The 21,171-nt window shown below is 42.0% G+C and overlaps 1 protein-coding gene across 1 annotated transcript; it reads left to right on the top strand.

Annotated features, from left to right (window-relative positions):
* The first annotated feature begins 629 nt into the window (after positions 1 to 629).
* MRAP2 (melanocortin 2 receptor accessory protein 2) lies at positions 630 to 21,006 on the top strand. Its single transcript, XM_077174895.1, has 7 exons — positions 630 to 767; positions 5,722 to 5,816; positions 6,476 to 7,403; positions 9,317 to 9,421; positions 9,825 to 9,974; positions 15,194 to 15,293; positions 19,780 to 21,006. Exons 5-7 carry the CDS (start codon positions 9,848 to 9,850, stop codon positions 20,129 to 20,131), a joined length of 579 nt encoding a protein of 192 aa, XP_077031010.1. The 5' UTR covers positions 630 to 767; positions 5,722 to 5,816; positions 6,476 to 7,403; positions 9,317 to 9,421; positions 9,825 to 9,847; the 3' UTR covers positions 20,132 to 21,006.
* Positions 21,007 to 21,171: the final 165 nt, after the last annotated feature.

The following is a 21,171-nucleotide window of genomic DNA, read 5'->3' on the forward strand; positions in this document are numbered from 1 at the left end:
AGCCGCTGCTCCGCCTGGAGCTCGCCGCTCCCGCCCCTCGACGGCCGCGGCCGCCTCGGCTCCGCCGCCGGCCCCGCTCCGTGCCCGCACCTGCGGCCGCCCGGGGCCGCTCCCTCGCTCCCTCCCTCCCTCGTTCCCTCCCGCGCTGCCCATTGGAGCGGGAGCGTCACGCGGCCGATCCATGCCGCCCGCGCGGGCCGGGGCAGCGCGCCCGCTGCTGATTCATTGGCTCGGCCAGGAGCGAGCCCACGGCGGCATCCCGCCCGCTCCATCCCGCCCGCCCGCTCCAGCCTGCCTGCTCCATCCCGCCCACTCCAAACCGCCCGCTCCATCCCGCCCGCCTGCTCCAGCCTGCCTGCTCCATCCCGCCCTCTCCAAACCGCCCGCTCCATCCTGCCCGCTCCGTCCTGCCCGCCCGCTCCATCCTGCCTGCTCCATCCCGCCCGCTCCGTCCTCCCTGCTCCATCCCGCCCGCTCCGTCCTGCCTGCTCCATCCCGCCCGCTCCATCCTGCCGGCCCGCTCCAGCCTGACTGCTCCATCCCGCCCGGTCCGTCCTGCCCGCTCCATCCTGCCCACCCGCTCCATCCCTCCCGTTCCGTCCTGTCCGCTCCATCCATCCTCCCCTGCTCCATCCTGCGCGCTCCATCCCGCCCGCAGCTCTGGCTCGGCTGGGCTCGCCGGGGCCAGGGCGTTCCGGGAGGGCTGCGCCTTTCGGCCGGGACGAAGCGGCGCTCCGGGATCTGGCCGGGCGGACGTGCCCGACGGGGTAAGCGCGGTGAGGGGCCGGCGCTGCGGACGGGGGGTGAGCGAGCGGCCAGAGACAGGCGCGGCCCTGCCCCGCCGTGTGTCCCTGCCCCGCCGTGTGTCCCTGCCCCGCCGTGTGTGTCCCTGCCCCGCCGTGTGTCCCTGCCCCGCCGTGTCCCTGCCCCGCCGTGTGTCCCTGCCCGTCCCTTCCCGGGGGTGGGTGCTCCCGGCCGGGCTGGGCGGCGCAGGAAGCCCCGAGCGCCTGGAGTTCAGCCCGCGGGTAACAGGTGCCCGAGGCTGTTCCGAGCCGGCACCAGGCGGCTCCTGCAAGCCTTAAGGTCTGAAGCGCTCTGCCAATTTTTTCTTTCATTTTAAATAGTAATAATAATAAGATGCAGGAGGTGGTATTGTTCATTTGGGTGATGTGGAGAACATCAGCTGTAGAAAAGCTTGTGTCTCCTTTCTGAATTTCTAACGGAGTGATTCCTTCTGTATTGAAAAGCAGAACAGCTGAAAAGCCCACAGACTGCTGAGCATTTGAATGAATTAAACAGTTGAACCGAAAACGTTTGAAAAAATATGGCTGGGGAAAGAAACCTCCAAGATAAGTTTGTTGTGTGTTTATTGTGGGGTTTTTTGCCTTTTTTTTCCCCCTCCAGGTAACATCTCTCTTCCTTTGTGCTTTCAGACTGAAGGGATGAACATCTCTCCTCAATACAGCCTTAGATTATTTCTCCTGCTCTGTCTTGCCTTCTTCCCTTTCTCTGTGTGTTCTTCCCTAGTCTGTTGGTCCTCATACTTTCCCCCTGCCCCCTCCCTCCCATCCTTTTCCTTTAACAATCTAACAGTTGTCATCTCAGTGCTTTCTTCCTCTGGCCTCAGCCTCTGTTGACAGTGACTGGTGTGTAAGTTCAGGGCTCTCTCTTGACCTGTCTGCCATTCTTTCTTTGCTGGGAACAATCACCTCAGTGACAAGCTCTCAAAACTTCTCTCTGAGCAGTCCCTGTTCCCTGACATTTGCCTTTTCATCCTGCCATACAACCTTGTTTGGCTCATAAAGCTGGACAGTGACTGGAAGTGTAGACACACCACAAGTTTGGCACTTCTGTGACAGGCGTAGCTCATAGAGAGATGGGACAGCAGTGGCAATGCTGCCTCACACTGCCCCAGCAGGGCTGGTTGGGCTCTTGGAGGGAGCACTGAGGCACTTCTATTTCCAGGTGTGTTTCCCAGCCCACTGCTCTGTCTTGGAGTGTCTCCCTGTTTTGGTCTGTTCCTCTCATCAGAACTTTGCCAGAGGCTGTGCACACAGGGGCGCAGATTTACGTAACCGCTGTGGAAACAAACAGATATTTTGGTTTCTACTCAGAGATAATAAGGTAATAGTCCCCAGTTCTGGTTGTTGTTCTTGTCCATTTGTGGCTTTCTATTCAGGTTCTTAAGCAGAGAGTCAAGATAATTTTGTCCACAGGAGTAAATGCCTGGAAGAATGCCAGGGGAATGGCAGGTCTCCATTGACTAAGGACAGCCTGGCTCCATTCTTGTCAAAATAATGAGACATTCTGGGAGTCACAATCACAACCAAGTATATATAAAATCAATCAAGCATTGCAAGATTTTTTTTTAAGGAAAAAAACCCCAGAATATTAATAACTGGACAAAATAATTTACTACCTACTCTTTCCTTGGTCTCCCATGTACATTTTGTCATGGAAAAGGTTTTGAGTGAAACACAGATGATACACTTGCAGCTTGTTCAAGAGTTTAAATCAAATTTAAAGTCTTTGTAACAGCAGCACTTACTGGCAAAATTATACCACAAATCTTATTACAAAAAAAATGAAGGCTTTATTCTGTGTACTCACTGCAGTGGGTTGTGGTTGTATTGGTTCAGTGATATTTTCTTGGCATCTAGTTAATTATTTATAACACAGAGACATGGCAGGGATAAGAATGGGAAAATTCAGACGTGTGCCTGTGAGTTGTGTACTGCTGTCTAATTTACCTGAGGAGAAATTTGTATTTGAGGCACCACAATAAATTGTTTGCTTCTTCAGCAGTGCTGGAGAGAAGACTTAAAGACAGGGGGGAAAAATCCCCCAATTCTTGTTTGAAACAATCCCAGACCTGTTTGACTTTGGATGAACAGCTCCATTTCAGCGAGTGCTTAAAATTGTCACTGAACCAATTAAGAAAATATTTCTGCATTATGTTGTAGGATAACTACAAAAGTTAAGAAAATATTTGTCATGTAGGTGTGGACATTTTAAAGAAAATCTCTATAATTTTGTTTTATTACTTCTTGATGAAATATAATATATGATTCAAATTACAAAGTTCATGTGTTGTTTTGCATCTGAGAGATTATGGCTTCCAGGCCCTGTGTGGATGAAAGAACAAGCTGAAGATTTTTCCACCACAGCAGTGTCAAACCCCAGCTGTGACGTACCCGAGTGTGGGAGTAGCTCTGATAAATGGTCTATCATACCTGTGTTGTTTGGGCTTTTTTCATCCCTGCCACCTGGTTTATCTTGCTCTGGCTTCAGCAGAGGCTGGGAACAGAACTATATTTGCAGGAAAAACTTTGAGAAGTGAAGAAGTGCCATGGGAAGAGTATTGTGTCCTGTGCTTCAGACCAGATGAATGCTGTGTGAAGATTAGGGAATTATTTTGTAATGGGAGAGAGGAAACTGTCATTGGCTTCCACTCTGCTTGTCAGCCTCTGTGGTGACTTCTTCACAGATGCAAAGCCAAAACAGAGCTATGAAATGAGGCCTGATGGCCCTCACCCATTGTCTGGGCTGTGCAGCAGCATTGATCCCAAGCCTGGCACACTGCAGGCTGGTTGGGCTGCCTGTGCTGCAGCAGCAGCAGCCCTGGGGGCATCCCCAGGCATCCCTGGGTCTCTGACACCGAGGGAGCCCAGGTAGTTTTAGCTGTTAATGGCTGCTGAGTTTCCCAGGAATCACACAAGGGTAGTTCCTGCCTTCAGTCTGCCCCTGTCACTAATGGTTGGTGTAGGTGGGGTTGTTGAAGCACACCTGGGTGCCCCTGTTCTTGGGCTCGTTGGGTTTTCTGGCTACACAGAACACTGTGCTTCCAGTGTTTCTTCATGGCTTGCAGACTAGGCAATTTGAGTCAGCCTAGTTTGGTAACCCTCTGCATTGAAATAATTTTCTCAGTGAGTTTTTTTTTTTTTTTTGCTTTCAAATGGAATACCATCTTTTAGTTATTAAAAAATAGCAGTGTTTGTTCTGTCCCTTCTGTAGAGACTGTGAGACTTTTTGTTTTTGTTTTTGTTTTTTTAATAGATTCTTACATGGTACCAGAAATAGGAGGTATTTTAAAAGCAACTCTTACAGGTAGGTCATATTCTGATGGAGCCATTCCAATTGACCTGCAGTGTACTGATCAGTAAGAGCAGATGGAGAGAGCTTTCCTTTCTCTCTGCTCAGAATAAGGTATTGGATTGACAGACTTCAGACTAGAAAGGAATTCAGAACTAGAAGGAATTCAGGAATTCAACCCCATCTCAGCACAGAGCTTTCTGTGAGAATAAAGCTAATAAAAATAAACATTTATTAAAACTTGCTTTACAGTTTAATCTTACCTCATTAGTAGATATGCCAGGGCTCTTTCACTTCAGGGTTTTCAACAAATCAGCCTGAGAGGTTAAAAAATGGCAGTGAGAAAGGTTAAAATAGGCATTATTATAAATAGCTAAGGGAAAGGCAGCCTTTCTCTTGGGAAGTGTTGAATATATGTATATATACTATTGATGTCAGCATTTATAACATTATAGGACTGAAAAGGGGTCTGTACTTTAATGCTTACTGATGGGGCTTCTTCTGGTCTGGTTGGTCTTGAGGGAACTTGGGTTTGAGGCTGCCATACCTGCACATCTAAGAGGAGGTTGGCTTTTCGTGGGGAGAGGAAAATAGGCTCAGTACTGTTGGTGTAATCCTGCCCTAGATGCAGGAAATGAATGGAATTATGGCTATTCTTTAATATTTTTAGAAAATGCTGTCTCTTAAGACTGGCTGCAGTATCTAAAGCTTTTGGTACTGGAGTTAAGCTAAGCTTCAGTGTGTGTTTTGGGAACAAGTCCCAGCAGCTCCCTACTAGCAGTTCCATGTCCCTTTACTGTCAGTGCAGGCCTGAAAATTTTAAGAGAAAGAGAAATGCAGTTGTTCTGTGATACCATGTTAGGTATAATTCATCTGCCTTCTCAGACAAGGCTAATGAGTGGGCTTGTGTAGTATTTGCTTTATTCATTTTTAGAACCACACAGTTGTCAGTGAACTCATAGTATGGTATCATTTCATATTAGTTTCTGCCTTAACTTCCAGGTGGCACCTACTGAGTTGGACTTATTATTATAATTTGCTTATATTGTTACTGTCTATAGGAAAATAGTTGGCAAACCTCTTTAACCTTTATTAAATTTCACTTTGAAGTCATAATGTCATCACTTTTTAAGTAGGTACAAACAGCAACTATACAGTTAGCAAGCAAATTGTATATAATGGTGTGGAGTGCATAAGAGAAGTTTGTTGTTGGAGTTTACATTGCACAGTTATAGGATAATAAAATGCATTTTATATGATGTGATATATGGTGGTGTGAGGCAAAGATGTCTCTAACTGTAACCCCTCATCCTTAGTTCACAGTTTAAGCAGTGACTAAACCAGCTTTTTTCCTTTCCACTGTTATAAACTCCTTTTGTGCTGAATCCAATATTATTCTTGTTACTTTAGTGCAACAGTTCAGATATTGCTGTTTGTGAACATCAGTAACAAACATAACCATGGTTAACATTGTACTTTCTTTTTTCTCCAAGAAAAGACCTAGGTATCAGAGTTGGCATTCATGATTGATTTTTAATTGTAAAGTCAGTTTTCAGATATCTTTCTTCTTTTTTTTTCCCCCTAAATTTAACTCATTTTTATCGCTTGCTTTCTTCTCTTTTATTGCAGGTGGAATTGCGTATTCCCCTGAAAAGATCACAGATTTGAACTCAAACCCTGCCCACCTAGGCTATTGAGAATTAGCAAGAAGCAAGGACCCTTAGGTGAGTATTTCCTGCAGACTTTCCTGTCTGTGCTTGGGAGCAGCACAGCTTGTTCAAAGCCACGTGCTGGGGTTGTAGAAAGATGGGGTCTGGATTGCTTTTCAGCTGAGGCAGTGCAGCAGTGTAAATAAGTTTGTGGTTGGTTTTCTCCTTTGTTTTTTTTTTTTCTGTGACTTCACCTCCTAGTCTTTGGGATGGAGTAAAAAGGAATGTGGGGGTGGCTGACTCCCTTTTCCCTCATGCACAATACTGGTGCTGGTATGAGAACAAAGATATGGGAACAGCCTGAGTTGTTAATTTCTCATAGCCTACAACTTTTGGGTTAACTGTACTGCCTAGCTGATGCACCAGAGTGTAGTGCTAAGCTTTCTCAGCCTGGAACTTCCCACAGTTTGAAATGTTCCTTCATTTTCCCCCTGTCTGGGCCTTGGGATCTTCAGAGTTTGCAAGCGGGCAATGGTTTGTTCATTTGTTCTTTTGAAATCCACTGAGTTCTTAGAATCTGTGGCACTAAGCAGAGCAGAAGTATGTGGAAAATAGATGTAGTTTGTGACTGAAAATTCACCAAGCTCTGGGTGTCAACCATACTGGTAGTTTCTCTTGCTCCAGAAGCAAAGAGTACATTAACAATCCACATGGTTTTCTTTCTGTGCATGCAGGTCAGCTTCGGAGGGCGTTGCTGCTGGTTACAGGGACAGTTTCAGACATACACAAAACCAGATATGCCTTTGTGGTCTCAGTGGTGGAAGCCATGAAGTTGTGTTGCAAATGTGGTGTGTGTTCAGTTTTGCTTTCATTTTGAAAGGTGAATGGCTGAGAGCCTCATGCAATGTATCAGTGACGTTCAGACTGGAGAAAACAGTCCAGCTGCATGGAGTTTGATATCCTGCTGCTGCTGTTCAAGGGCATGGGATTTACGCAAACACAGACAGACAGACTTGCTTGCCCAGGTGCCACTGGCAGCTGTCAGGCCAGCTGAGACCTTACAGACTTTCATACACATGATAAACAAGTTCTCATGAAGGCATAATTCAACTCCAAGAGTTGCAGTTGGGTCTCCATGGGGAACATCCGGTTACTTTTATCTGCAGAGAGCAGCCCAATGCTTCAGAAGAAAGCCCTGAGCACCTGCCCTTTTTAGGGTGCAGACCTGCCTAAATTTCTGCTTGGCAGCACTGAACACAAGCCCTGCCTTGGGGTTTCTCAAATAATCAAAGTGAAGCTTTTTGTTCCTGACTTGCTCCTGAAAGAAAGAGCTGGAATGAGGAAAGCCTGGCTGCATCCATACACATCAAAATCAATAGAGGGGCTTTCATGTTTGCCTCAGAAGACTCCTGTACCTTCCAGAAAAACCCTCAGCCAAGTCAGTTAGAGGAGGTGACTGTGAAGCTCCAGAGCTGTGGGATGAATCATGGCTCTCTGTATCTGACAGAAGAGTGTTTGAGAGCATCTCCTGGAGGAATTCCTTCTTAGAAGCTCCTACCTCTTACCTGAATCCCTGCATGACCTGCTGCAGCCAGGCAGATGCACCTGACAGGCTGCTACTCTGCCAGCTCAGCCTGCCTTGCTCTTCCCAGGAGATACAAGGTCTAAATAGCAACCTCTTCCACTGTGCTGGTCCTTGTACCACCATGCCAGACTGGCTTTTTAAGTAGAATAAAAGCTTTTCACATGGTTGAGGCTGAGTTTTTGGAGGTATTCAGACAGACAAAGCTTACAAGTGGGCTGAAAGTTGGTTTGGAGCAGTGCTTATGCTTAGCTCTGCTGGTTGATTCAGAAGCATATTTATATGTCCTTCAAAGCACAGATTAGCCAGAGAGCTGGTGACTCAGGTTTTTGTTAGCACCTCTGCCTCTGACAGTGGCTTTTTTACAGTGAAAACAAGTCTCCACATGCATGCAGTCAGTGGTGAAAGGCTGGAGCTTCTAATCCTAACCTATTAGGACACAGATTCTTTGTGTCCTGGAAGTGGCTATCCTCCCCATAAATCATAAATGGACACTAGAGACTAGAGTGGGAGAGAGCTCTGCATGTGGCCCAGTGAATCCCATCTGCTTTGAGGTGGGAAGAAACACTTAAAGTGGAAGAAACAACATTATTCAGATTGTTCCCATACTCTATTCTGAAGTTTTCTACAAGTGGATTTCAGCTCTTTCTGCAATACTAAAAGGAGGGAGGAGACAATGGCCATTATTGATGCCATGTGAGGAATATTGAAATTAAATGCTTCATTGGAAAGTTATAAAAAAGAAAACCAGCCTTTAAACAGGACTAATCAATGTTTTCAAGAGACATGTCATCAACAAAACATTGAGGAGAAGGGGCTAAAAGATGGTGGGAACCCTGACAACAAAACACAGAGTCTTGTAATAAACAATTGACAGAGCTGAGATGGGAACAAACCAGGACAGGGATCCTAGGGTCTTCTCTGTGCCACTTCCTTCTCCTAGAGGCAGCAGTTGCTTTAGTTGATTAAAATAAGAAAGCTTCTGTCTAAAGCTTAATCAGGCATTCTCTCTTTAGTTTGAAGAAATGGGAAAGCCAAGGAGGAACTTTACTGGCAACACAGGCACTTTTAGTTAGACTTACCTCTTCCTCTCTGTCCATTTTGAAAGGGTTGGAAGTACAAGATGGAAAACATCCTCAGCCATGTACTGCACTGTCAATGATATCCATGGTTTTTCTCCTTCTCCTCTGTCCTTCAGGCTATTTATTAATGCTGGAGGCTTTCTAAATAGCTAAGGGGAGGGTGAGGATAATGTGGTGAAGCTTCTTATCCTGATCCAAGAATGGGGTTGGTCACTTGTCTCCCCAGCTCACCCATTCACCTTTCCTGCTGTCAGGTTGCTCATTCTGAAAACTCAATTGGTTTGGGTTGAAAAATAGATCCATTTATTGTTTTAAAAGATTTATAACTTGCCAGTCAAGTTTTTTGGCATGTGTTTAAAGTTCTGAACATTGTATTTAAGTGTGAAGTTTACTTTTTCAGGCATGCTACTTATTTAAAATTGCTTTGAGGCATTACTGCCAGCGTTTGGTCATGGTAAAACAGCTGCAGAAAGAACTATTTTACAAATTTGAAATGCTGTTCATAGTACCTGAGTGAAAGTGTTTCTTATTTTGTGCCTGATTTTTTGTTCTTTACAATGGCTCTCCTAGCTCATGAAGCATTAGTCAATCCTGCTGGGTTTTAATTGAATCCAGAATTACCCAAAGCTCAGCTTGCTCTCACAAAAAGTATTTTGAAATATGTTTTAATTTGGGTTTCTTGACTCCAGCTACTGCAGCACATGTTTTGTGCAGAGATGTGCTTTCTTTTGGTGCGCATAAAACTGTCTCATATTCTGAAAAAAATTACTCTGCAAAATGCAAGGCTCCAGTACAGAATGGTGGTAATGACAGAAATATCTATCAAGATAATTTCATGATGCTCAGTATTGCTTTGCAGCTTTTTGCTAATCTGGGAGGGAAATCACTCCTGTTTTCTTTTCCTTCTGTAGAGGCATATTGAGCCCCTTTATCAGCATAGAGAAATTTAGGTTGGAAGGGACCCCTGGTGGTCATCTGGTCCAACCTCCTACTCCAAGCATGTTTGACTAGATCAGGTAAGCTTTTCCTTTTATCTAATATGAATTTCTCGTCGCCCAATTTTTGTCCATTCCTTCTTGTCCTCTTACTGTGCACCTCTGAGAAGAGCCTGGCAGCAGCATCTCTGCACCCTCTAAGTGAAAACAGCACTGAGGTCTCCCTGCAGCTGTCTCTTCTCCAGGCTGAACAAACCCTTTGTGCTTCAGCTCCCTAAACATCTTGGTTGCCTTTCCCTGGGCCCCAGAGTCTGTGTGTGCAATTAGGGGAAGGAATGGGAGGGGATGGGATAGCCTTGTCTGAAGAGGCAGTGGCTGCTCTTGGGAGCAGGGGTGGGGAAGTGACCCAATAGATAAGAAAGAACAGAACCCCAAAAGCTGTGCTAGGTGTTGTAGTCTCCATTAACACATTTCATATCCACAGGTCTGTATTTGCTGAGGTGCAAGATGTCTGCCCTGAGGCTGATCTCTAACAGGACCTCCCAGCAAGCCTTGTCTAACTCTGATTACACCTGGGACTACGAGTACTATGAGTATGGACCAGTGTCATTTGAAGGCCTGAAGGCTCATAAGTGTAAGTTCAGTGGAGACACACTTCATGCAGCTCAGCTTCCTGTGTTCCTGTTCTTCACTTGTGACTGAATATTGTACAAAACCATTTCTCTCCTAATTCCTAGGATTCTCTGCAATTAGCAGTATCCCTCTATTTATTAGATCATCATTATTGTTTATTATTCTGTATCCTTTTGTTGACTTGTGCATGAGAGAACCATGGATTTATTGGCTGTGGTAGGAATTTGTCAATACTGAGGAATATCTCACTGCCAGGAAAAGTTAACAACAATAAATACAGATACACTGCTGCTTCTGGTGACTACTTGTTAAGATCAGTGTTGCTTTGTTTTGGTTCTATTTGTTTGTATTTGTTTCTGTAAATGGTAAAAAGGCAGTGGTGGGGAGCCTTACTGTATTACCTGTGTTTGGTTTCCTAAAAGAAAATAAATTTTTGGTTTTTAGAAGCTTGAAAATAAGAGAAGAATTTTTTCCTTATGAACAAACTTGCCATTGGTACTTTCTTCATAGGAGGAGTGTGCTAAATTCACTTCTGTTAATCCTGGAGTTGTTTTACAGTAGAAGCAAAAAATTGAGGATAGGTACCAGAAAGATGAGAACTGTGGATTGGAACTTGGAGAAGGTTGAACTAGGACAAGCTAGTACAGCTGGACCAACATTTTTCTAAAAAGTAGACAATGGATTTGATAATCTTCCATTTTAGAGGAGATGATTGTGAGGGACAAACAATAAAATAGGGGAGAAAAAAGTAACAGAAACTGACTCAATTACCTGATGGGTCTTGTAAGCACTTTGCAGAAGAGAAAAAATCCCCATCCTGTTTCTTTCTTTCTTAGGTAGATACACCCTGAAAGGATTTGATTCCCAGACTTCAAAGTTCTGGGGGGGAAGGGTTCCCATCCAGTGCTGGAGCACTGGTCCAGGATGGATTTCATACTTTGTCTCATTTGTCCCAATGAGCATTCAGATTGGGAAAAAGTAGAGCCTGCACTGGCAAACAGCAGCCCAGAAAGGCTGAGCTCCCTTCCCTCTACACAGTCACAGGGTCTTGGAGAGGCTCTGCAAGGGACACAAGAAACTTGTTGAAATTACTAACACTTCTGAAAGAACAAGAGAGTAGAATCTATTTTTTTTCCCTCAAAAAAGTCTGCTGATTACTGTCTGTATTTTTACAAGTGATAGGTAATTGAAAAATGTGGGCTAGCTTTCATTATGTTTTTAATTTATTTTCCATTCTTCCACTTAATCAGAGGTTAAACCTGATTGCAAAGATCAGCTGAAATGTTATGTACACATCTTCTTTTCAGCTCAGTGTCTCAAACAGCATGATGGGACAAAAAGGTATAAATGACATCTGCCTCTGGATTGCAGAAGGCACAGCTGCAAGTCAGGTCTTGAATTGCCACCAAAGTTATTGCCATGCTGAGCATGGCAGCTGAGCTTCCCTGTCTACTGTTCATAGAGCAGAAGGTCCTGAACAAGTCTTAGGGAATGGCACAGAAGTAACAACTGCTTTTCAGGTGGAGCTTGATGAAAGATATCATTAGTAGTACTTGAATCGGTGATCTAGGCAGTCCCTTCTAGTTAGGGTGGATTTTCTTTAGTTTTGTTTGTTTCTTTGTTTGGTTTAACCGATAGATTGGAGCTGGCTCATGTTGTTGCATGCATTCTCCAGAGGGCAGAGCTTAATCTACTAAAGGAATAGTCTGTGCTGTGTATGGGATGATACTTCTTGACATGGTGTGTTCTTGTTCCAGCTGCTGCCAGCTGAGCTGAGATTGTTGTGAAATGTGGAGGCAATGTGATCAGACATGAACTTCTCTGAAATCCTAAACTGGGGAGAAGGACAGGAGATTAAACAAGGCTTGTATGAGAGGGAGACCTTGAATACTTACAAAGAAAAGGTGTCAATGAATGCTTGTAACTTATGTTGGAAAGCTCAACAGGGAATGGACTCCAGTATATGTGATTTGATTTAAATATAAAGAAATTCAGAAGCCTGTTTTCTGAAAGCAGAGAAAAATGTATTCAAAGTGACCCATGAGAAAAAGGATTGGTAAAATAATCTTCTACACACACACACACACAAAAAAAAAATATGCCACAGTGATGTTTCAAATATATGACTGCAAAAGGAAAAAAAGGCAAAAAGTATGTTCTGTTGTTCTGTTGGAAAAGAAGTGAAGGCATGCAGTGGGATAGAATATAAGAAAATAAAGATAGTGTAGAAAGTAATCTTACCCCTAAGGAGTTGCAGCTGGACCAATTAGCAAAGATTAGGAACAGGCCTGACTTTAACAGGCCACAGCTGTAACCAATGAGAAGAAGAGCGCTGTAAAAGAGTGGGGTGGCTGGGTGAGAAGGGAATTGGAGTTAGCTGGCTGCTTTGTGAAGAATAGAGTCAGTGCCCTGAGGAGCTGCCCATGAGAAACACCAAGAAGATATGAAACTTTTGTGATAAGGAGACAACAGTATGGAACCCCTGTGATAAGATGAGAACAAAGGCAGGAACTAGAAATGAAAAAATCTGGAAAAGTAGGGACCAGATATCTTATACATTGAAGCTTTAGAAAGTAAATAGACAAAGATAGCTAGGAGATACTTGTGACTGGCAGAGATAAGAACAGAATCACATTTTGTGCCTTTGAAAATGAGGAGCCTCGGTATGTTAGTTATGCTAGTGAGAGGAAAAATAGGTAGCAATGATCAGAGGATTGGAACTGCTGCCAAGATGTTATGAATCTGTATTATGAAGAAAAGGAAAGTCAAAACTGCAACTTGATAATGTAAAAGTATCCTATGAATATCTGCTTGTAACTTTGGGCAGCATAAATGTCCTTTGTACCATATTTGTTGAACAAAAGTTGGGTTATGTCCTGTTAATCTTGAGTAAGTGTTTAGAATTTAGTAGGTTTGAATAATTTCCACTGAAGTGAGTGAGGCCTAAATCAAATATTGAAGAGAACTCAGGATACCTGCTTGAATTTTAAATGAATTCAAACAATGTAATTTATACAGCAGAGGGTTGGAGGTGTGTCAGGAGGCACAATAAAGCAAGGAAGGTGTAGCATTAGGCTCAGTAAACTTAAGAATTCTGTTGGGAGCAGGGGCACCAAACCAACCAAAAAAACAGTCTTGTAATTCAGCACACAATAGCAGGTGTGATTTTTGTGGGGAGCAGTAGTTCACTGGAGCCTTGATTTTCTTTTTCTTTTTTTCCTTTTAGTTAAGTTTTTCAGCTTGATTGATATAATCTATGTGCATACTTTTTTAATCATCGTGATTGCATTTTCCATTCTGGTTATTAATGCAGCTGCATACCATCCAAGCATGTCTGACTAACTGGAAGGTACTTGTAGCTATAAATGCTTAAATGGTATTTTTTTTTAAGGCAGTACTTATTTTTAGATTAAATCTTCAGGTACTACCAAGTCCAATATGATCAGCTATTTTGTATTAGGAAGGTAAGGTATATCTTTAACCAGTGAATACAGGCTGTGCTTACAGAATGATTCTGAAAGTAATTTAGTGCACATAATATATGGAATTACAGAAAAAAAGCTCATGGCAGAAAGGGGTATTAAAATCTCCTCCCCCTCCATCACAGAGATGTATACTCAAACCACATTCCAGTTATTTTACACAGGTATTGAGGGGGGAAGATATGGCATAGGAGAGGTGGAATAAATATTGCAGTGGGAGACTTGAAACTTAGCCTCCTTAGCTACCTAAGAAAGGGATTAAGGAGAGACTTCATTGTGATAAAGTATTTTCTCAGGGAGAAAATCTCAAGTTGCAGCAGGCATTTTGACTTTGCAGAAAAAAGAGAGAATGGTTTGGGTTGATTTCCAGTTTCCACATCTGCCTCTTAGCATGGAAGATATTTCACAGTGGGAGCATGATTAACAGCTGGGGCCAAGCACCAGGTAGGATAAGCTGACTCCTTGTTTTTTCAGTGTCTTTAATTAGTCCTGTAGGAAATTCAACAGTTTTGTGCTGTGCCTGCTGCACTGGGTGAGACATTACAGCCAGTGAGGATCTCTGAGGCTTGGTAGTGGTGGTGTCATGAGAGGTAAGGGTAGAAAGGATTCCTGACCAAGCCTTCCCTCCTGAATGCTTGTGTGTTACTGTTTTTGAATGTCTACAGTGGAAGTTTTGAATACTTGCATAAGTAAAGAATAACTAACTGAAATGACAGGTGAAAAAAAACCAGTGCTGATGGGTCCTGGGCCAGGTAATATTGAGTGTTGGTGCTCTGTAACTTTGGTCCGTGCTAATCAGTTGATTGTGTCAGGAAATATCTTTGTTCCACTTGAACCTCTCTAAATCAAATTCCTGGAAACTCTGAACAGCTTGGAGCAGCGGTGGACCTACCTTGAAGTTGTAAGAGGACATAGGTTTATTTTTGGTAGTGCTGGCAAATTGCCTATGGTCCATCTGCTATAAATGAGAAGAGTAGATGGAGTTTAAGCACCCAGGCAAAAGGCCATGCTCTTCCCAATGGCTGCTATATTTGGCTATTGCACTGGTTTTGCTATTGATTAACTGCTGGTTTGACTTTTTTGTCTAAATCTGTTGTGCTCCTTTGACATTGTGTTTCAGTTTTCTGTACTTAAGTTGGACACCCAAATTGAAATTTTTTCAAAAACATTTGGTATCTGTTGGTTATTGATATTTATTGAAGTAGCAAATAGTTTTATCTGTGGTTCTGTTTCTTGCAGAACCTCTGTTTTGCCACTAAAAGGTCTTCCTAAACATATTTTGTCAAAGAAATCTATCTAAATCCAGAAACTTAATGGTCTGGGGCAGAAATAACTTAAAATAGCAGGAGTTCAGCTCTACAGAGACAGAGGATTTTGAGGAAAATCAAATAATCCTCTCTTCCTAGTTCTAGCACTGAAGTTCCAAAGCAATGCTTGGAAATGGGCCTGGCATCACACAGGGAGCTCCTATTATTTTACTTACCAAGAGAATTGTCTTCCCTCTGTTATCTACTGTCTGAGTTGTCTAGATATCAGTAAAATTTAGTACTGAAATGAGATTTTCAATGGCAGCTTTCTGTTTAAAAATAAAGATAAATTTGATTATCCCTTTGTCACCCAGAAATAAGCTGCAAATTGTTTTGGGTTTGCACTCGTGCTGCCTGTAGAAGGCAGCTTTTTGCAAGTGCCGGTAAAATATTGATCATCTTGTTTCCTTTTTTTCTTTTTCTTTCACCAGATTCCATTGTGATTGGATTTTGGGTTGGTCTTGCAGTTTTTGTCATCTTCATGTTTTTTGTCCTGACCCTGCTGACGAAGACAGGAGCACCACATCAAGAGTGAGTCTGAAAATGGGGGTAACAAATCCTGCCTGCTTAGTGGCACACCTGGGCTCTTGCAGCCCCCAGACAAGCAGTGGCAGTGCTGACACTGTACCATCTTGTTATAGTCTGTTCTTATGAAACAGTGCAGCCTGTCTTCATTTCAGGAAATTTTAGTGTTTTCATTCTAAAAGGATGTTTTGGGTAGGCTGCCAAACAGGTGCCCTTAGTGGGATGGGTCTAAGTAGGCTCAAGTTTTCATGGAGTGATACTGTGAATATCAACAGAGTAGGTACAGATAAAATGCAGTGCTGATGTTGAATTTGGTTGGTTTCCAAATGTTTGTTTGTTCAAGTCCAAAGATAGATTTGGGCAGTGTTTGCAAAATCTTCCCTTAACCCCTGAGACCAAGTGTTTCTGCTGAGAAATTGCAATAGATGCTGAAGTAGAGACCAGCTCAACATTTCTTTAAACCCAGGGTCCCTTGAAAGTCCTCAGTTTTTTATTCTTTTTGGCTGATAAGTCTGTGCAGACCATGCCTTTCCTCAGTGGTTTATCTGCATTTGCAGAGGATGCAGGCTGTCAGTGTCCCTTCCTCTGAGAAAGTTTGAACCCACATCTCCTCGCAGGCTTGTGTGCCATGAAGTGGAAATAAAAAGCCTCTCTGGAGTGTGAGATTGCTTGCAGGCAGGTAGCAATGATGAGAAGATGATTGTAAAAGGCAATTGCTGGTGCTTATCATTTCCTAAAGCAGCCTGTCCCTGCCTCCTGGAGCCCCTTTGCTATTTAATCACATGTAAACTGGCTCTGGAACTCTGTGTAACAGCACATCCCCAGAGACTGGGCCATGTTAGAGATGGCTGATGTACATCCTGTGCCTCTGCTGTGCTCCTGAAGTTTTGCTCCTGTGAGAAGAAAATAGGAGCAAAACTTCAGGAGCTCCTATTTATATTTATATATATATATAAAAATAGGATATATAAATAATATATATAAAAATATATAATAATATATATTATTTATATTTATATATAAATATATATATTTATATATATAAATAATATATAAAATATATAATAATATATATTATATATAGATATAAACAATATATATTAATCCTATTTATAAATATATATATATATATTTATATCTTCTGGATTCAGAAGAATCCAGCTTACCAGAACTGATGTGCTGGTATTTTTCCTTCCTCTACAGATTGTTATGAAGTAGCCAGACATTGCTCCCAAACAGATTCAAAATCCCTGTAATTGTTGGTGTGCTGCCTCCTTTTCACAAAGATCTCATTTATTAGCTCAGCATGAGTCTGGATCCCATGTGGACAATTTGAGTGGGGAAAAAGTGATGAATTTAAAAATACATATATAGAGAGAATTTAATATGGATATTTGCCAAAAGTTTTTACACTTGTAAAAATTTACTTTCATGTAGCAGAGGCCTGCTTGATCTCTCCCACTTTTTTCTGCTTTTTTCATCAATTTTCTCAGAGCAGTGTCCTTGAGAGTTTGTGAAATGTCCACCTTTGGTCATCTTCTACATCCAGATAATGTAATCCAAATTCAGACTTGCCTTTCTTGAGACTTCCAGAAATCCCTTCTGTTCTACACCTAATTATAATTTTTCTTCAGTTGCTGGAGTGAGACCAATTATTCCTTTTTATATTTGTTATAGATCTCTTTGCAGCTTTGGGAGCTGTGTGCCTGAGTTGCCCACTTGTCATGCATGCTGAGCTGGCACCTTTAACAAATTTGAGCAGTTTTTTTGACATTTGGTAATGAAATTCTCATGGTACTGAACATGCATCCTCTGGGAATATGCTAAGGGCAGTGAATACAGTTGGGTTCTCTTATTTTTCATACATGTATATAAAAACTGGAGAACAGCTACCTGTAAAACCACTTGTTTTAGTTTGCCTGCATCTTCTATTTCCATGCCTGACTGGATTGTTCATGGCTTGGTGTTTCATTAGTGGTCTGCCTTGAGCCCTCCTAGAAAATAGAAAATAGATGTTAACAGGATTCCCAGGTCCCTGACTTCAGGAAGGCTATTTGGCTGCTCTTTAAAGTACCATTAATGTGAGAGATTAAGTGTATCTGGGCTCAGATGGATGGATCCAAAGTAGAATACTCTGAATTTTTTTTTTTTTCCTAGTAGTATGCTTTTCTTGGCTACATATAAAAGGCCATGACAGGATGTACTTTTCAAAATTACACAAGATGTTCAGAATTAGGTACATTCTCAAACCAGAATGGACAGGGTATGGATGGGGACTGGAAGAAATGTAATCAGTTAGGGAAATTATGTCTGTTGCATTTATCTTTTGTTTCCTTGCATGTATGAGTATGTGTGGAACATTACCTTATGCAACTGAAAAAAAAATTTTGGCAATATCTGAATTTCCAAAAAATGCTCTTATTCATCACTAGGAGAGGAAAGCATGCCATATTTTTTTCTGCATTTGAACACATCCTTAAGAGCACATTTGTGCAACAAATGCAAGAGATCATGCAACCTATTTGTACGAAATAATGGCTGGTGTAATCTCAAAGCAGTAAATGTTAGATAACATTTTTTTTAAGAAATCAGTTGATCTTGTTTAAGTAAACCTGGGGTATTTGAGGCTGCTTTTCTTGAGTGGGCTGAAAAGATACCTGCTGAGAAATTACTGCAGATTGTAATGAGCAAGACTATGCTAGTTTCTAGTCTAGTTTTAAAAAAATGTAATAAAATTCCACTCTGAAATTCAAAGATGGTGTTTGTGAATTTTGAAATCCAAAAATATCACTGTATATTACATCATGTGTTCCCTGCTCATGAGCCCAGGTTTAGGCTTCATCATAGATCCTTAATATTCTGGGGCATTGTAAAATTCATTTGCATCCTCCATTAAGATTAGGTTGTCATTGCCTGTCTTGTGTGCCCCTTTGCATGGTCAGCCTTTGCTCCTTCACACTTCACTGGATTACAAAGCACTTTCCACACCTATGAAATAATTCTACTCCTGCAGTGGATTAATTTTAAGCTTTCTTCTGCAGTCACTTCTTCCTGGGCTTACAGTGCTTGTCCTTCTTTCTGTGCTTGTTTTCCACTTCTACCACCTGTGCCACAACACAGGCAATTTGCCAAATTATATATGAAACTTAAACTCAGAGTGGTGCTTTTTACTGCATTCTAAATACATAAATGTCAGTTGTCAGTTCAGAATTATTCCAGCCTGTTTGCCCCTGCTGTGTATACAGTAGATTATTATTTGGTTACTGGTCAGTCTTATATCAATTGAACATTATTCTTCTACCTGGTTCACTTTGAAATGCTGAGTGAGCTGATACAGTTTTGACAAACTAGAGAACTGCTCTGATTTCTAGGCTAGTGGAAGTGATATTGTGAGGACAGAATCCCCCCATCATGTAATGGAAGTAAATTAGCTTTTGAGAAGCAGGGATCTTTAACTGTCCCTGAAAGACTAATGGTAGGTATCCTGTGAAAATTTCAGTGGGTGGATTTCTGAAGGTGTCATCTGAGGCACTTATCTCCTGCTGCAGGCTTGAGGAAGTGAAATTTCACTGAAAAACTCTTCAGTGCTGGGTGGACCTTTAGGTGTCCAATTATCTGACTCCAGCATCATTTGCTACATCTCCAGATGTAAACAGTATGACATATTAGTTCTTAAAAAAATTCATAATTCTGAGAACATGTTTCATTGCTCATTCTCTGAATACCTCTACTGACTTCAAAATGCAAATAACCTGCATTTTGTGATGATAGCATATAAATTCAGCCTGACAAAGAATGAATCTGTAGAACTGCTGTCTAGCTTGAGCTCTTCTCACCCCCAGCTGCAAATGGCACCTGCATAAGTCCATGCAGATTGGTGCTGGTCTGAGCTAAGATTTATAAAGAAAACTGCCTAAAAAACATGTTAAACTATCCTTCCTGGCTGCTGGGATTGTTAAGACTGCCAGTGTCTAAAGCAGTCTTTAGTTCCAGCTCTCCTAATTTGGAAATCTGAATGTCATTGATTGAAGTCAGTGGGAAAGATGGTTTGATGTCTGGACAAGCAAGCAATGCCCTCAGTGAGAGCAGAGTTGCCTGTGCCTCAGAAACATTTTGTCTATCAAGGACTTTTCTCAAACTGTTCTTATGAGCCATTTAAAACAATTGTTACTTCTTGAAATCAAGAGTGTCTATAAACTCATTCAGTGAGGTGATTCTTACAGTCTACTGATTACTAGAAGTGCCATTTAAGAGTGCTGGCATTAACTTATTCCCATGGAAAATTGTCATGACAAATGAAGACTTAAAATTGCTTCAGCTGAAAATAATAAATAGTGCTGGCTTTAAAAGTCTGTGGTAGATAAACTGTTTGGTTTCCTTTTCTCCTGATCATAATGGTTCCTGAAACCAAAATAATAAGAACCCAAATAATTGATAAGAACTCAAATAGTTCTACTTTTGTGTTTACTGCATTTTTCTTTTTCCTCTATAGCAATGCAGAACTTTCTGAAAAAAGATTTCACATGAACAGCTTTGTGGCAGAATTTGGAAGACCTTTGGAGTCTGAGAGGGTCTTTTCTCAGCAAATGGCTGAAGAATCCCAGTCTCTTTTCCATTTCTGCATTAATGAAGTGGACCATATGAACAAAGAAAAAGAGAGCCAGAAAGGTCCAAGTCTGGAGAGTAATACCCACTTCCAGGAGGTTCCCAAGAGCAGTGGAATGTTTGAGGAAGACCTACATTGTCTTACAAAATTTAACATTCCTAACTTTGTGAACACTGAGCAGAACTCTTCATTAGGTGAGGATGATCTCCTCATCTCAGAGCCACCAATCATTTTATAAAGCAAACTGGTTATGCAATCTTAACATTGGATCCTTGACTGAAAAGTCCTTTAAGGTAAACATCCCCATTATTGTCCAGTTTGAAGCCTTTCTTGGCCTCCTGCTCTTTTGACAGAAAGCATTTCAGACCTGTGCTTTTTATTGTATGTAAGACTGGCTGTACTGATAGAACTCAGTTTAGACAAGAAGTAAGACACTGAATGGTTTATTCTGATGCCTTCTGTGGTCTAAAACTTCTGCCCAGTATTATTTTTGCTTTTTGATTTTTTTTGTTTGTTTCTTGCACTGTTCTTCATTTTTAAACACCTACTTATGACCAGCTTCTGAAGGATAATAATTTACAAGGACTGTGAAGGCTGAGCCTGGCATTGGGAGGTCTGTGAAAATTCATTGGCCAAGCAAAGTGTAAATCTCAAAGAAGACAGGAATAAACAGCCCCTGGGGATGTTCTGTGGATTCTGCTGCTCCCAATAAGGATGCCTGAAGCTGAGCACCACAATAAATACCTGCTTGGGACTAATTTCAGTTTCTGATCCCTAACTGCTTTTTGGTGCAGGTTAAACCCAATTTACAAAGCTTCCAGAGGGAATACCTTGCAAGTGAAATTGTTTGGTTACAGTGTTTACAAAATGCTATCACCACCTGCTGCTGAGTAAAAACAAATTGGTGCCTGTAATTATACTTCAGAGTGACACCTCAGCAGCTGCCCACAAATTCTAAACACAAACTGTGATTTGACTCTTTTCTTTCTTTTTTTCTTCCTGCTAGTTGCTGATGTGAATTCCCAGTTCAGTAATTACAGGATTCAGTAGCTAAATCACAGGAAATAAGAAAAAACCTATTTTTCTTCTGCCAATAAAGTTACTACATGCAAATGGTGGTGGTATGTTAAGCTGGTGTCATGTGTTGCTAACAGGCTGAACCTTCCTATGCTTTTTGCCTTTATAAAAGGTCATTTCTTTATTTGTTGGCCACTGAAGTGCTAGCAGGCTTTGAGCTGAGAGGACCAACTCCAAAAGTACAGCTAAGCTGGGCTTGCT

The sequence above is a fragment of the Agelaius phoeniceus genome, chromosome 3 (genome assembly GCF_051311805.1).
Source record: "Agelaius phoeniceus isolate bAgePho1 chromosome 3, bAgePho1.hap1, whole genome shotgun sequence".
Lineage (NCBI taxonomy): Eukaryota > Metazoa > Chordata > Aves > Passeriformes > Icteridae > Agelaius > Agelaius phoeniceus.